The following is a 17,691-nucleotide window of genomic DNA, read 5'->3' on the forward strand; positions in this document are numbered from 1 at the left end:
GAAAATGGGCAGGAGTTGAGCTTTTTAGCTTTCCTGACAAGTTTTGAGAACCACTAACTTTTAAAAGAAGTGATTTATTAGAGCAGCAAGTGCCATTGCAACTGGTCTTTCTAGTGCCTTGTTTTGCCAGCTCTGACACAATAACTAAAATGAAAATATTCTGCATTTGTATGTGGATAAAAGTTTGCAGATGTATATTGTCTTTTGACAAAATATATGACACAAACAAAAAACATACATCAAGAATGAAACTGGGTCATTAAAAACCCATATTAAATAGAACTTGTAAGAAAATAAACGTATGTAATGAAATTGACAATCCTGATTGAAAACTCACTTTGATGACTTTGCTGTTTTCATTGTAACTGATTCCTGCTCAGTGCCTGCTTGGACAATATTTGAAGATGATCTTGCCTGTTGGCAACTGTGTTAAAACAGCCAATATTCTCCTGAGTTAGTTTTTATGTGGGTGATTGTTCCCTGGGTTTTATCAGCTTGGTCTTTCTCCAGAAGTGCAGACAATGTTCCTGCCTGTGCAGTGCCTCGGTGGGCAGCCCACATGCTGCACCATCCCCTCTGCTTTTCCAGCAGTTTCTTTCCAAAATCTGGGGCTGGGGGATGTGGAAATTCCAGCAGCAATTCGCCCCAGGCCGCACACCACGATCAGCAGATGGACGGCCATAAGGGCAGAATGCTGCTCTGAAACGAGTTCCTCGCGCTGAAAGCCGAGTATAAAACCACATTCTGGTCCAAAATGGGTTTTACGCCAGTGTTTTGACTTTTAACCAACAATTTCACAGCCTTTTTCCATCCTGTGGGCTGTGGATGCAGGCTGCAGGCTGAAGGGTGTGAGGGAGCTTTGAGCCCGGGTTTGAGCCGGGTTGTCCGTGCCCCACAGACGGGCACAACCTCTCGGGGTCCCGGCCATGTGAGAGCGGCGGTTCAGCCCTCAGGGCGCGGCCGGGGGAGCCTCGTCCCATCCCGGTCACTTCCAACCCGGTCACTTTCATCCCATCCCGGTCACTTTCATCCCAGCCCCGTCAGTTTCAGCCCCGTCAGTTTCTCCCGGGCCCGGCCCCTCCTCACGCCCGCTCCCGGCAGGCACCGCGCGCACAGCCGCGAACTACAACTCCCGGCAGCCCTCGCGGCGCCCAGCAAGCTCCGCGCCCGGCCCCTCCCTCCCCAAGACTTCATTTCCCAACACCCCGCGGGGCTGCCCGATCCTTCATTTCCGGGAGCGGCGCCGCGTCCCCTGCTTGGCGGAGGCGGCGGCGGCCGGAGCGCGGCGAGCGGGGCCTCCTGGGGCCGGTGGCGGAGGGAGCGAGACCGGGCGGGTCTCCGGGAGGTCGGCTCCATGTTGAACATGTGGAAAGTGCGGGAGCTGGTGGACAAGGCGTAAGTACGGCGGGGCGCGGGTGGGGGGCCGGGGGCGGCTCGGCCGTGGCCCCTCAGCCGGGCCCGCGTTCCCCCCGCCTCCCCCAACATGGCCGCGGCCCCTCCCCTGCTGAGGTGGCGGCCTCACACCCCCTCTGTGCCCGGCTGACCCCGGCCCCGCTGTCTCTCTCTGCTCCCGTTCCTGTCCACCGGTGACTGCCCGGAGTCGCCCCTGAGCGTCCTCCCGGCGTGGCCTTGTGGTCCCGCCGGGGTTGCAGGCAGCCAGGGGTTGCTGTTCAGGTAGTCTGTGGCCTTTCCATTATGGCTGGCTACTTTCCCGCCCCTTTCGGGCGCATCTGGGCCCTTCCAGCTCTTGGCGATCAGCGTTTCAGCTTCGTGTGCCCCCTCCTGTGCCAGGGTTCCGTCTGTGTGTGCCCGGTTCGGTGTGCGAGCCCTTGGAGTCTGGCTCTGCTGGACTGGCTCCCAGCGTGGCCCTTAGGCCCCTGAGGGGGAACAGAGAATTCTCTCCAAGCAGGAGGGAGGTAAGGAATCACCTGCAGGTTTCAGAGAGCCTTCCAAGTCACCACAGGCTCTTTAAAGTGTTTCCCTCCTTCCTAAGGACAGGTTGGGCTGCCATTGCCATTGACTCCCAACCCCGGGCGTTCAGAGTGGTATTGGGCTGAGATGCCCTTACACATTTAAATAGCTCAGATATTTACAAGTTTGTTTCCTAGAATAGAGCCTCCTCCCGCTGAATACTTGTCTATGGACTTGGTTAGCGTGATCGATGTTGCAGATGGAGAGCATGATGTTACTGCTGCGTGTGTCAGCCTCTCCTTTATTTTTGGCATGAGAGAAATTTGGTGTGGTGGAGAGCTTAACAAAGATTGTTTTGCCTCCTCAAACAATAAGCCTGTAGGGGAAAGCTTGGAGCACTTCTCCATCACTCTTTCCAGTGGTGCTCAGTGATGGGACAAGGGGCAATGGGCACAAACTGAAACACAGAAATTCTGTGTGAATATGAGGAAAAGCTTCTTTACTTTCAGGGTGACAGAGCACTGGAACAGCCTGTCCAGAGAGGCTGTGGAGTCTCCTTCTCTGGAGATCTTCCAAACCTGGCTGGATGTGATCCTGTGCAACCTGCTCCAGGGTGGGACTGGATGGTCTCCAGAGCTCCCTTCCAACCCCAGGAATTCTGTGGGTTGAAGATGTCCCTGCTCATGGCAGGGGGTTGGCCTAGATGCTCCCTAAAGTTACTTTCCAATCCAAACCATTCTGTGTTCTATAAATTATGGAATGCTAAGAGGAATAACTGGCTGAAGGTCTGTAGATTGGTATCTACCAGATGATATTAATGACAAACAGCTGTACCTGCCCTTACAAGACAAAAGTCTTTCAAAACTGAGGTTCTGTTGTAAACTTCTTTAGAAATGTTTGTTTCTCCAAACAGCTTTTCAAAGGGTCTGTGTGATGTATAGACTTAAAGGCAAACTGAAGAGAAGTGTCAGCTTATTCATGATAATCAGCTGTTCTGCTCAAGGTGCTTTGTACTAGACTGAGACTTTTCTAGGCCAAGATTTGGATGACATTCAAAAACCACTGTGATTAAGTCTTGTCCTGAGGAAGTTATTTACTTTTTACAGCTTCTTGTATACAAAGTCAGCCCTGGGTAAAGTAGTTTTAATAATGTGACAGATGAGGTATTTAGGAGCACAACCCTGGCTTGGGTTCCAGCACCTTGCAGAGAAATAAAGTTTTTTCTAAGTTTTACTTGTGTACTTTTTTGTCTGTAGGATTAATGATCACTGTAGCATTATAATATTGTCACTGGTTTTAAAATGTTTACTTCTAAGGGTATAAGTAAGTCCAACACTACATCAAAATCTGAATTGGAAAAGACATTCTGTTTCCAGAACAGGTGCAACAGTTCCAGTAATAAAAACCGTGTTTTTTTAAATAAACCTCAGTTTTATGGGAATAACATTATCCAAATAAAGCAGATTGTTTATTAAAAAAAAAAGGGGGGGAGGAGGGGCAGGGGGAAGGTGGAGCCTGCAGAGTAAATAGTATTTAGAGACATCAGGATCAATAGTCCCATTGTGTGTGGTGCAGATTTGTCATAATGTCTTCTGTCTTAAGGCCATGACTTACAAAATTCTCTGCAGAGGAAGCTAAATGATATAATCTGCCTCATAAATAACAGCTGATGCTGTGGCAGCAGCAAACTGAACTCCAGCAAGAAACTGCCCTTCTTTCCTTAAAAAGGGAATATGGTTTTATGGGGATTTTGAAAATGTGCAAATAGCTTGAAATTTTCCTTGATAGCTTTGATAGTGGTTTAGAGCTCTGCATCTTGGTTTCATATTCAGCTGATACTTATCTTAGAGTTTCAATTTACTCATCTGAGGTTTATTTTGTTATCCTTATTTGTGCTTCAGTGACTGAGAGCTTGGTTAGGTCAGCTATTTCAACATGAAGGACTTTTCTTACACAATTCTCAGATACTTTGGTGTGTGAAGGTTCTGTAAGTGATGATAAACAGCTGTGGGTTACTTTAAATGCTAAAACCCAGGTTAAAATGGTAATCTGCTAACATTCATCAGTCTTAGAACCTAAAAATAAGTTAGCAACTGCAAAATACATATCAGAAATTCAAATTTGTTTAGTATTTTTGAAGTATTTGGTCTCTATATATTCTTTGGTGTGACTGGAATTGGGCAATGAAGTTCATCAGGTAAATTCTGCTTTGTAATTCCTTTCACAATCACCTCTTATTTTTATGGTAGCATTTTCTAGTAACTCCAAAGTATGGACCTGCATCCTGTTGTGCACGAGACAGTTATTTAGATGTTGAGTGTGGTCCTATTGTATTTGAAGTTTAGGAGGAAGGCTCTGGTAGAGTATTGGATTTACTGCTCTAGGATGTGGTGGAATCCTTTTGTTGTGTGTCTTGTTCTGCCCTTTGTTAACTTCACTGCTTTTCAATGCCAGTGCAGCTCCCTCCTTTAAATATTAAGTACCTTGATTAGGTTTGAACAGTAATACTTTGTTTCTGGCTGGGCATTGTAAGTGAGGTTGCAATAAACAGTTATAATAAAACCTGTATGTACCTAGTAAAATCAGCTTGTCATGAGGTTTATTATTGCAATTTCAAAATAACTGTCAAAATTCTTCCACCCTCCAATCTCTTAATGGGTACTGCAGTTGTTCAAGAGTTCTTAAAGTATGTGAAATTATATTAAATTTTTGGTTAGTTAATAGTTTAGAAGGTACAGGTCTATGTACTCTTATTTCTTCTGGAGTAAATTCTATTTCTTATTATTATGTGAATAAATTAACTTAAGAAGGCAGCTTTTCACTTTTGTGTTCACTTGTATGGGCTCTTTTTCCTCAGTAATTTAAAACTGAATTTGAAAAGTAAACGAAACAGTTGGAAAATAAACGCAGCCCTCTGTGCTCAGCTGGTTGGCTCCAGGACAGTGAGCGCTGTTTAAATGGCAGAGGTTTCTGATGGCTCAGGGCCAGGGTGGTGCTTGGTGCAAAGTTGGTGAGTCAGGTGGCAGTTCTGAGTCACTCCTGAGGCGATGGCAGAGATTCCTTGTTCCATTCTCTTCTGTCACAGGCTGGGCTGAGGGCTGCAGTGTGCCTGTGCTCCTCAGCATTGCAGCAGGAGGTGGCCAGTTGCTGTGACAGACACAGAGACACATGTCACACACTGTGAGCTGCAGGAACACTTGGCAGGTGGGAAGGAGTCTGGTCTGCCTCCCTGCCCTGCTCTGCAGCTTTGTCTCTGCTCTGGTGAGAGCAGTGCCAGCTATTGTGGCACCCATGGCAGAGTTCAGGTTACCCCATGCCTGCTTGAAACAATCCTGCACTTGTGGTGAAACTTGAGGCTGTGTTGCATTTACTGCTTGTGAGCTGCAGGAGACCGGGGATCTGCAGCCTGCCTGGTACTGTGTAGGGCAGCTTGCACCAGGAAAATCATATTTTTATTGGTATAGGTGTATCAGTACAGATAATCCAATCACCAAGGGCCTTAACCAAGTTTCTCTTCACTGTGTGATAACAGAGCTGGCAAAAGCCATTGTGGTCACTGAGAATGAGTTCAGGAGTCCTGGCTGTGGAAATACAGAGTGTTATGCACCTTGGTAACTTCACTTTTAAATCTTACTGGACAAGAACATGATGTGCTTTGTGTTCCCTGTGAGATTTCTAGGAGAGGTCTACAAACAAAACCCCATGGCTTTAAAAAAAACCACAAGGAATATTAAGAATTCCTGCTAAAACACATTTTAACTTGTCAGGAACTTGGAGATATCAGCTTGCCTAGTGGCCAAGTTCAAAAGCCACGCCATCATCTCTTTTTAGTTGTGTTGAATTTCTTCTTCTTGAAGCAGAAACTGCTGATTCTGATTTTACTGAAAGGTTCCTGTATGTTGTTAACCTGCACGAGGGGTTCAGCTCAAAGCAGAGCACAGGATTGGTGTGTATATAGGTAGCAAGGCCAGCTGGGCTCCTCATTGCAATAACTTCTCTGTTATATGTCATGTTAACATTTTTGCTGCCTGGTTTCTGTCACAGACATGTAGGACATGCAGCAGGCAGGCTGGAAAACCTTTGGACCCATTGAGATCAGATTGCTGCCTATGTAAGAGTGTGGTGAGACCTTAGAGCCACTTTCTTTAACGTTCCATTGCCATTCTTAGCTTTTGGGATTTTCTGCATGCATGACCTTAATGTGAGGGAGCTCCTTTTAAACACCTTTCCACACTTTAAAGGACAAGAAACAGCCTCATAAAAGAGGGGTGAAGGTGACAGATCTGAATGTAGTTAGGACAGTATTATCCAGATGTGCTTTAATTCAGGTGAGGTAGTTGTCACTTAAGTGAAAGGAGAGGGCCTGTGAATTTCTTGCTAGGAATAGGGATATGGCAGATATTCCTGTTTTGTTCTGTGCTCCTTCCAGCTCTGTTTTGCCCACCTGAGCCCAGCTTTGCTACTACTGCTCTTAGCCACACCTTCCTAGTGGCCCAGCAGGAATGTGTTTGCACTCCCTTGTGTTGCAGAGCTGTTTCCATGTGCTTCACAAACTTGATGAATTGCCCAGTATATAATAGTTTAATTTCTTTTTAAATGGAGAGCAAATAGTCTTGTTTAGAATTGATTGTAATAAGGAAGCATTATAACACTTTAAAGTGTATTTTAGATGTAGCCACTTGGGCCCTCTGTTATTTATTCGTTTGCTACAGCTATGCAAAGAGAAAGGATTTTTTTAGTGTTTGGGGAAAAGGAAGGATTAAAGGAGCTGTTGTCATGAGCTCCAGTAGAGCTAGGCAGGGGAGAAGTTCTGGTTGATAAACAGCATGTTTTCTTTAGTGCTTCTAATTGTACAATCTGTAAAGAGGAGGGTAAATTATTGGTAAAATAGCATGAATTACTGTTTCTGTTGTTGTTGCAATTTCTTGCTGTTGTAACCTAAAGCATGTAATGAGACCCTGCACTTCACTCCCAGGTCACAGATGAGGGAAGCTGGTAAGATAATTCTGTCAAGTAAACCACTTCACATTGTGCTGGTAACAGTTAAAAATCTGCATTTGTTGACTTCCAGTCTCCTGTTGCTGTCTGCTGCCTCATGCTATGTCTGCAGGACACTGATGTGATAAGTGCACCCCAGTCATTTACCCTACAATTACAGACCTTGCATTGACTTTTGATTGCTCTCTGCCTTTGGAATGCTCATGTTTGGCCAGAAATAGGCAGGACCCCATGTACCCTTAGCTGGGGGTTTTCAATCCTCCAGCCTAACTGCTTTCTCTTTTTAATGTGCCTGTAATTGTTCTTATTTACAGGCAATTTTCTTGTGGTTCATGCATTTGTCCACCCAGACTCCTGAGCTCTTTAATGAAATGCTGTTTGCTCATTCAGTAATAGCAGGTATTATTGTAAATGATCCATCTTAAAATATATCCAGCAGAAGAGTAAATGACTGTCTAACATTTGTCCATTGCTATCTGAATCTCTTGTAAACTCTTTGCTTCAGTCCCAGGATCATTTAGTTTTCTCTATATTTAAGATTTATTTTGGTTTGCATAAGCAAGATCTTCAGGGCAGTGAACACTTGCTCAGTTTTATGTAAGGGACAGTTAGTTAACCCTCACTGCATGAGTTATTCTCCTATTGCTGCTAAAGAGGAGCCCTGCTGATAGCTGCTTTAAGAACAGCATTTTGTATTACTGTTACAAGCCAGATGATGATGATGATCTTCAGCCCTGGAAGAGTTTGTCCTCTGCCTGGTTACCAGAGAGCTGAGAGAGAGAAGAAAGTCTTGGCAATACAAAGGAGGGCTGGGTTTGAATGTAGCATTTGGCTCTGCAGCCAGGCATGGCTGTGTCTGCCAAGTACAAGTTACCTCTTCAGGCTTTCCTCCTTCCCTTAAAAAACCTGCAGAAAGTTGCTGGTGTTAATAAGGAAGAAAAAGGGTTCAAGTCTTTGGGCCATGTAATTGAGTATGGGAGATAAGCATCTCTGAAAGTATTATGCTCTGTTATCTCACATACATAGGTACAGTGTTCTCTTGTTTGAATATTCAGCTGGTGAATATTCAGTAATCCATCAAACAGGCAAATATGACAAGCTGATGGATTTATTAAGAGTTGGCATAGGGTAGTTGTGGCCAAGCACAGAGTTTCATCAGCACACTCCAAGTGGTGCTTTTGTCAGTGCTCCTTCAAATGTGTTATTGCCATTTTACACCCTGTGGTAGCTGACAATAGTCTGTGTTATGTTGTGTAAGGCTAGCTCAGGTGTTGGCTTAATGTATTTTCAAGGAATCTGAGTGATGTATGTGTGACAACTTCTGTGTTCTTGAAATGTCTCTAAAGCAGAGTTTTGTGTGCCCTTGCCAAGCAGGACTGGGCTCCTGCATGAAACTGGTGAAGGATAAGAGCCTTACCTACATCACTGTGTGCAGCTGTGAGCAAAAGGATCAAGGTGCTTAACTCAGTTCTGTGCTAATTCTCTTGGTTGTGTTGCCAGTTAGTGTATTACAGAATATTAGCTGATTTGCATAATTATTTCATATACAAGGTATAATTACTTCCAAAGCATTGGACACACTACTGCTTTTTCTCCTCAGGCTTTGCTATTTCAGTGTGCAACTATAAGTGTTGCAGTTGTCCTAAAATACAATTTTAAAATGCTGATCTGATTCTTTTATATTTGTCTCCATTCATTTCAAGTGTTAAATAAATTTCTGTATTTATATGAAAATTATGTTTATTTCTAAAAACAAAGATGAGCCATTGGAGAATGAGTGAAGCATTGCTTCACAGGATGAAGAACACAAAAATGTAATGATTGAGAGTTGTGTGCTTCATTCTGAAACTTTTGGAATATCTTTCCCTGATTATTCTGAAGTGTGAGTACAGCTTGTCCAAAGCCATAATGCAAGAATTCCAATTTGAGCTCATATCCAACATACAGAGTGTGACTGGCCTGCTGACCTGTTGCTTCAAGTATGTTTCAAATACTTTGCTGGCATGTGCTTGATGAGGAACTTTTACCACTGTGTGCTCTGAACTTAAACTGAGATAGTATTCAGAGAAGAGGGGCAGGAAATTGAAACTCCCTGAGAAGAGCTGTTCCCTTTAATAGTTTTTTTTTTACTGATACAAAGCTGTACAATGGCATAACATTTTGTTAAAAGTTGGCTGTTTCACAGACTTTGTTTAAATGCTTATTTCAATTTTTTGTATTTATAACGCAGAACTAATGAAGAGCAAGAGAATGAAAAGCAGAATTAGTAGCACATGTACCAAGTGAATAGTCAGATTTGCAGTTGGTCTTTTTCCAGCTCCTTGCAGTGATCTGGATCTTATTGACACAGGTCAAATATGGACCCAGTCAGACACAAGGATTGACAGCTGCTGTCGTGTTTTGGTTTGGAGCAGGAGCTTTATTTACCTGTTGCATTTGGAATGAAGAGCTGTTACACAGCTGAGCTTGAACGATGCCTGGTGGCCTCTTTAGAAAGAGCAGTTGTGTAGAAGAGCAGAACTCTCCAGAACGAAATGGTCCTCCTGTTCTGCCTCTGCAAAACAAGATCTGACTCTAACTGGGGTGTACTTTTTTATTAAAGATGTGCTAAGGTAAGGTCACGTGAAATTGGTGCAAGTTGGTACCTTGCTTCTTTCCAGAAAGCTGTGTAAAAGTACTCTTATGCTCTGAGTACTCTTGAGTATTATTTCAGTACCAGTTAGAAAGAGTATTCATTACTTATTCTTGCATTGTGTGCTGTGTAATGATGGTGATTGGGTTCCTGTGTGAGGAATTGGAAAGAGGAACAGACCCAACTGGGAGCTCTTTCTCTCCCAAAAGGATTTTTTAGATTATCTGGGTTTGAGTTAGAGTAGTTCCTTAAACTTATTTGCCATACAACTGTGTTGCACACTTGAGGAAGCAGTGTTGAGATGGTAAACGAGATGAGAGGGACCCTTAAAGTTCTTGTGTAAGTGGAGGACATTGGACACAAAGTTAAATCTCCCCTTGCAGTTGCCCTGAAATCTCAAACACAGTCAGCACCTTCACCAATAAGAAAACATAACCCAAGCCATGAAATCAGAGTTTGTAGTTTCACACTCGGTGGAAGCGTAGGCTGATGGTGAAAGAGGTTTCACAGCCTCCTGTCTGCCACAGCCTGCACACTTCTCTCCCTTTGCTGGCACTTGCAGACTTTCTGCTTGATGAGAGGATCTCTGAGTAACCAGTTGTTTTTGCCAAGTTAGTTCTCCGCTGGATTGCTTCCCTGGCATAGTTAACTCCATCGTCACACAAATATTTGTCCTGGCATAAAGGAGGGAATGGTGCTTGGGCAAGAATAAGTGGCTGGGGGCAAAGTACAAGTAGAGAGCAATACACCCTCAGCATGTGATTTCACAAGCAGGTTGAAGAGCTTTAAGATTATTTTTCTACTAATACAGAACTAACTCATTTTTATACCTGGCCATTCCCTGTCTTTGCCTTCCTTGTGCTGCTGGTGTATGGTTCAGTATTTGCTTGTGCTCTTTGCTGATAAGAGCTAAAAGAGCCCCCATAATGGTTTTAGGGTTCATCACTGATTTGGCCACATGTTCTGCAAACATCTGCTCATGGCACCACAAACGCTTGTGGTGATGGGGAAAGGACAGGAAGGTCAACTGTGGGAGCCTTTTTCCACCATAAGACATTTCTACATATTTTTGTTAATTAAAACTGTACCCTTAGTGGTTTGTTAGCTGCAAGTTTAAATTTATTTAAGGTTGTTCTCCTGTCATATATCACAACTTGAAGGCCCCAAGCCAACCTTTCTGTTTGTATCACTGGGGAGGGTTAGCACCAATATTCTGGTTGGAAGTTCACAAACTTCTGAGAAAGGAAGTAAACTGAAATACAGTTTAGTGACTTGTGTGGGGCTACTTTGAATCATTCAGGCTCAAATTGATCTCAGGATCCAACAGATCTTCATATGAGAAGCTTTCAATTCAGTTTCTGCAGGTTATTGCAATAGAAATACTGGTGATATATATTTGGGTTATATCCGAGTGGAGAAGTGGGTATTCTGTATAGACTGTTACTTTAAATAGATTAAATCTTCCTAGAGGTGTTTGGTTTGCCACTAAGAATGAAACTACCATGACACCAATGTTATCAGGGTCTGTTTGAGTTATAAGGAAACCACCTCAAAGTTGTTGAACTTTTTCCTCCCCTCATCCAAAGGGTGTGTCCTATCCTGACCAGTTCAATATTTACTGCATGCTTAATAGATATTAGCTGGTTCATTTGGGATACAATTAGAAATATTAATGTATATTCAACTTATTTAATGAGACTGCCTGCATTTTTTTCTAATCTGTTGTAATATAATGAGATCTATTGGGAGTTAGGGAGGTTTTTTTTTTTCCTCTACTCCATTCTGAGTCAGAACAACAAATATGTTTCTTGGTGGTTACTCTCCCCATCCTGTCAAGCTGTTTAGAGTCATCCTCATGTAGGTTGCAGACTGTGCTCAGTGTTTCCTCTCAAGACATTACTTTATGCTTAGTAAACAGATACCTCCCTGTGTGATTTTTGGAGGTGTGTGCTTTGTTTTGCATTCTCCAAGACTACTCAGCTGAAAGGTTCTCTAAGATCATTTGGGATGTGAAGAGAAGAAGGCTTTTGATAACCTTAAATAGTTTTATTGGAGTTGCAGTAGGTGAATGCATCTTCTGAAAAATAAATTAGCCTTGATAACTTACATCTAATAGAGCTGATATCTTAAAGATTGCTGTCACTTTTAATTATTCCTTGTTTTGACAATTACTGAATTATTTAAACTGTGTCTCTATATGATCATGGGAAGTGTGTGGGGGGAAACTCTCTGTTCAGAGGTATTTATTGCCTATATGAGTTAACTTCTATCACAATGTTCTAGCTCTCCTTGCTACCAAACAGTTGATTGCATTTCTTGAGACAGCTTGAAAACGTAGTGCTAATAGACTCCTAATTGGCAAATGCAGTCTCAGCCTTCAGCCTGCCAGAGCTGTTTTTTTGTTAATTACACAATAACTGTAACTCCTGTAGCTGCAGACATTAGCTCAGAAAATCCAGTGATCTTACCATTAGTGGGCAAATAAATAAATAGTGCCCGTGTTGAGCCATTGTGAAATTTGTTTGTTGCAAATGCACAGTGTCATTTGAAATTACCATCTCTGTGTGGTCAGGAACCAGAAACTGGGTCTCTGAGGCAAATGGAGCAGCTCCTGTTACCTTTTTAGGACATGAGTTACTTGATCTCCTGGAGGAACCAGTTTAACAAAGGGATACCTATGAAAGGAGAGGAAACATCATTATCCTCCACAAATAAACATGGCTTGGAAATGGGAAAGTTAATTTGTCTGTAATTGACCAGATTCATTTCACAAAAGAAGACTTGCTTTCAGTCAAAGTGCATGTTTGTGAACTTGTGGGGTTTTGTTTGCCAAGCTTTTTAGTTAATGTGAGATACCAACCTAAAAATTTTAATGAAATAACATTAAAATGACATTGCTGTTGCAATACTTGTTCTGAATGCTGTGTTCTTACTGCTCGTGCCCATTTTTAGATACTCAGCTCTGAATAGCTCTGGAGGACACTGTCATTAACTATTAACCAAAATTTCTTTGTTCAGCTGCTTAATACAGCAACAGGAGGACTGCAAGGTTGTAACCAACCTTCATGGAAAATAAAATTACTAAGGACAATTGGTATTAAGCAAGTTTAGTCTATTTAGGATTATGGTGATTACTTTTTATTCTTGGATAAACTTGTAGCAGAGAAGTGTAGTAATTCAGGTTTATTAACAGATGAAGGATCTGAAGTAGGAAAGTATTTGGGGCTTTTTGTTTGGTTGGGGTTTTTTTAAAACTTTCTGTTGGAAAACGAAATAATTGTGCTATTCCAAGGTGTTCAGGACTAAAGGTCTGAGGGCAGAGCAAGTTCAGGAAGAGAACTGTATTTTGTCTCTACCTGTAAAATCTTGGATGCTCCCAGCATATTCTGCTAAATTATCACTACATACTTGCCTTTAGTCTTTCCACAATATAATGAACATCTTTTGAAATTGTCAGATTATAATACTGAGAAGGTTTCCCCTTGCACAGCCCTGCTTATGCTAAAGGTGTACAAAGTACCTGCTGTGAGACTGCAGAGCCTTAATTGCAATTTAATTATAAGATGTTGAATTTCTTGTTCTTTCTTGTTAGCGAGTTGGGATGCAGGGAAAGGTTTTGGTGTTTTAATGGCTTCCTTCTTGGGAAGAGGGAGAGGATAGTTTTGGAGACACTGAAACAGAAGTTTGAAGGATCTTGATTGTGTTCTCTGTCTGTGTGCAGCGGAGTCAAGAAATAAGTTTCTGGCATCCAGACATATTCCATGTAATCTTACACAAAGACAGCATCTTCCTTATGTTGTCTGACATGTAATGGTCTTCTGGGCGGGATTTCAGTGTTGGATATGAAAGGAAATTCTGCAGGTGCATTTGAGCTATTGAGTGTAGCAGCTATTGTTGCTCTTCATGAAATAATGGAAAAATCCTTGTTTTCGGCTTCAATAGCAAACAGGCAGACTGAAAGGAACCAATTTTGAGAAGAGAAGCTGATCAGCTTCTCTGTAGTGACATTGGTATTAATTTTCTGGTTTTATTTTGATTATTTTCCAGATATAGAGGGTCTGAGATCTGATGGTGAGGTGGCACATTTTGGGTCTTTTTGCAAACAATAGCAACTGTAGAATTAATTCCTGTAAGCTTAGAAGTAAGCTTAGTAAATGAAAATGCACTTCACTTTATAATAGCCAGGATAAAGGTAGTGATCTCACTCCTGAATACCTCCTGCTTAGCAATTCCACTGCAGGACATTTGCATAAATGAAGGAAACAACTGCTTATGAACCTGCAATTTGATTATTTGGTATGAACTGTTGTTTCCTCTTCCTTTCTCCTGCTCAGAAGTGCAGTTCAGCTTCTGCCTCAGCCTTAGGGCATTTTCCAGGGCACAAGGCCATATTAAAAGTGCAGTTGAAGGTTTTCTGGATTAGTTGCTTCACCTGCTACTTGGACCATGCTTGTGTTGATGAGATACACGTCCCAGGCTTTCCTAGGAATGTGTTGCAATGCTTTGCTACCACACAAGTGCAATGGGGAGCTGTGCAGAGTCATGGCTGTGTAAAGGCAGGAGGAAGCTGCAAGCCCTTCCCAGCAGTCTGGGTGTTGGGGAGAGAGAGCAGCTTGTTGTAGAAGGTTTGGTGTGTTCAGTGAGTGTGGTTTATGTGCAGTTGGGTTGCTGCTGTCTGACCCTGGCTGCTGCAGCCTGAAGGGCCAGGGAGAGGAGCTGGTTGGAGTTGGAGCTCTGGAGGTAACAAGGGCAGCACTTGCAGAGTGGAACTCCAGACTGACCTGCTCATGTTCTGTACTTTGCCCCTGAATCTGATCAGAGAGCTTGTAACAGGCACTTACTGTTGGCTTAGAGGAGTTACCTCAGGTTTATTCCTCAAAAAATGATTTCAGAAGGAAATTGATACTGCAAAGTGCAGGGGTGCCTGGGATGTCACAGTGCCAAAGTGGTGATATGGCAGCAGAGAATGATCAGTTTGTGTGTTAAAAGCTTCAGTGCCTGCATTGTTTAAACTTTTTTCAGCCCTCCCTGGTGGAACAGCAAGCATGTGTTTAGAGCAATGCTTAATTTGTAATGATTCTGGAATTAGGGCAATGTTTTAATGGTACTCAGCTTGCAATGAATGGATAGCTGAAACTACAAGGATCATTAAGCATGGCCCATTAATGTTGGGATGTTGGTTTTTGGCAATATTAAACTCCATATAACTGCATGTTCATTCTTCTGTCCTCACCAAAGACTCTGTCAACTGACAAATAATTGAAACAGTTCTTTGAGTAGGGAAAGTTTGGATTATTTAGAATTCATTGTGATTAATGTCACTGAATGGATCTGTGCTGTTCACAGGTGCACTGACTCCTGTACAATGTTCCTGCTTTTCCAAGTAAAATCTCTTACCTGTAACTGTTCAGTTAATACACTTCAAGCATGCATGGCATCAGGAGGTTTCCTTGGCCACTTGGTGCATTACTGTGGGCTTAGAACTTGTACAAGCTCTTCATGGTGTCAGAAAAATAGTATGAAGTTGTTGGTGAACATATTTGAAATGAGTAGTGAGTGAATGGTGACAAAGAGCACAGAGCTGCAGGAGGTGCAGAGGGTGAGTGGGGCTTATCAAAGCACTGGTACCTTATGGGGTCCTCTTAAAGCACTAATGCCACATCTGAAATTCTGAAAATTTGAGGTACTTCCTTAAGAAGTCACTACAGAATATCTGGGAGGGTGTGGAGTGTCACACCTACATAATCCTGTGTATTATTTTTACAGTGAAGTTGGTGGTTTGGTTTCTTTCTTTCTCCTCCCTATCTTTTGCCTCCATTCAAGGTCACTCTCAAAATTTTTTGTGGTCAACAATAGGAAGTCTGAGGTACACAAGTGAGTTGGAGTTGTACAGCTTCAAAGCTCACTGGTGCCTCATGCTGAGCATAGCTACACTTCCTTGTCTTCTGAAAACTTCTGTCCCTTTTGTTCGTTGTTTTGAAAGAAGGAGAGGACCTTATCATTCCTGTTAATATTTGTCTCTCAGAATCAAAATATTGTGCCCTAACCCTGAAAACTCAGTGCCTGGGAGTACTTGTGAGTCTCTTTATCTGTTGAAGATTTCATAAAATACTTGAGCTGTGGGCTTGAATGTGGTCTCTCAATTCTGTGTGCCTACAAGGAAGGAAGTAGCACTTGATACTAATTTTGGGGAGGATTTAGGCCACACCTTATGAACCAGCTTTCTGTCTGAAACCAACTTTTTATCTTCAGGGAAAGTTACACTTAAAGTTACATAAATGCTACAAAACCCTAAGAAACACATTTGGTTGGAGATTGTAAACTATGTGTAGAAGTTCCTCAGTCTCTCTTCCCCCAAAAAAATGTATTTAAATTCTAGTTTTATGTTGTAATGGTCTAGCAGAGTTTATTGGGATTGACATTTTTGTGCTGGTATTTTATTAATATAAAAAGCCTTCTACAGAAGTGGTTTTTCTATTAGATTTCACTTACACTCTGTCCTATTTGATTAAACCTTTGTTTCCAATAGGAGTCATGTTACCTGACTGGATCACAAATAGGGAAAAATTAAGAGTAAATCACGTGGTGGAAAATTTATGATGGCATTTCCTGACTCTTGAAGTGCAGTCTGAATTCTATAACGAGAGGTACTTAGTCTTAAAAAAAAAAGCTTAAATTGTTTCAGCTTGTTTGTTATAGAAGAAAAAAGCTGAAGTGTAAGGAGCAGAGTGGCAAAATAAGTGTGAGGATTGAGCAATAGCAAACTGAGTCACAGCATGCATCTGGAAGTCTCTTTAGTCCTGCAGTTACAAAAGGTTACACAAATTTCATATGCCCACTTCTTTTGGGACTATGCAGCTGCTCTTGTGTGACCACAGCGTGTTGAACTTTGGAAGAGATGAAATCCACAGGAACAGGAGCTGCAGAGCAGTGACTCTCATCTGCTGTGCCAGGTGGAAGCTCACAAGAGGCAAGGAGACTGCAAACCTGCACAGGGCAGTGGCAGCATCATTTTTATGGCTGGATCACAACCAGAGTTACTGTTCAGTGTGTCACTGTCCCACCCAAGTGTCAAGTGTGGCCTCAGTGGCAGCTTTTTTCCCACTTGTTTGTGAAATTGGTTTTCACGCTTAAGTTTAATCAGATTTGTCACAAGAATGCTTTGTGTGTAATTGTCCTCCAATTTCAACTAAAAATGTGACCTAAAAACTAATATTGAAAACAAATGGAAATACTGTTATGGTCCTCTTACTATGTAAATGAAAAGGAAATATTTTAATTCATTCTACTTGTTGGAGTGTAGCATTTATTTTTGTAAGTTACCTTTTAAAGAATGTTTTTGAATTAAGTATAATAAAATGACAACACTATTAAGCCTTCAAAAATGGAGCTGCAGAAATATGCATTTGAAGGGAAGATAGTCTATAATGGGTGAAGTTTAGGGCATGGTAACTGAAGAATGTGAGAAAATTTCCCATTAAAAATGGGGAAATAAAGAAATGGGTCTGAACTTTAAATGAAAAGTACACTTTGTATAGTGATTCAAACCCACAATTAGCATTATCAACATGGCAAAGTTCTTGATGAGTTGGAGAAATTATTTACTACCACATAATAAGATACATAAAGCAGCCATGTATCTGTTGGTGAACCACAAGGGATTGTTTTATATAAAAGTATGAAAGTATTAACACTGACATACTGCAGGGGATCTGCAGTAGGAGAGGTGAAATCAGTCTTAAATCAAGTGGGGGAGGAAGTGTTTGTTCCTTGCACAAATACACTCTAAAACTGCCATGTTCCCATGCTTCATGTTCCCAACATCTGCAAAAAATAATTCAGCTGTAGCAAGAGATGACAAAACCTTTTAGGGTATAGCATTCTGCAGTTGGGAACTTCTGAGAGGGGGAAACTTTGAAAGGGAAGACTTCAGTAAGGTGCAGTGTTGGTTTCTGTCAGTGAGAGGTCTGAGTTCTCTAACAGGCTGCAATTTCATTTTTAAAGTCACTGTTCTTTTTGACAGTGTGTGTGGTGGATTTGGGGCTATTTTGTTTACTTGGTAGTCTTTTGTGATCAGAAGTTGTAAGGCACAGGAAATAGCTTTATAGTTCCTTCCTCCCACAAGTTGTAATTCATTCGTGGCCATCAGG

The 17,691-nt window shown here is 42.1% G+C and overlaps 1 protein-coding gene across 1 annotated transcript in view; it reads left to right on the forward strand.

The window, feature by feature from the left end:
- The first annotated feature begins 1,222 nt into the window (after positions 1-1,222).
- The window catches only part of CLINT1 (clathrin interactor 1), a 44,817-nt gene continuing 28,348 nt past the window's right edge, over positions 1,223-17,691 (forward strand). Inside the window, exon 1 of the mRNA XM_064725112.1 lies at positions 1,223-1,395. Coding sequence (XP_064581182.1) covers positions 1,355-1,395 — 41 coding nt within the window. The 5' untranslated portion in view covers positions 1,223-1,354. The remainder of the gene's footprint in view (positions 1,396-17,691) is intronic.

The sequence above is a fragment of the Zonotrichia leucophrys genome, chromosome 13 (assembly GCF_028769735.1).
Source record: "Zonotrichia leucophrys gambelii isolate GWCS_2022_RI chromosome 13, RI_Zleu_2.0, whole genome shotgun sequence".
NCBI lineage: Eukaryota > Metazoa > Chordata > Aves > Passeriformes > Passerellidae > Zonotrichia > Zonotrichia leucophrys.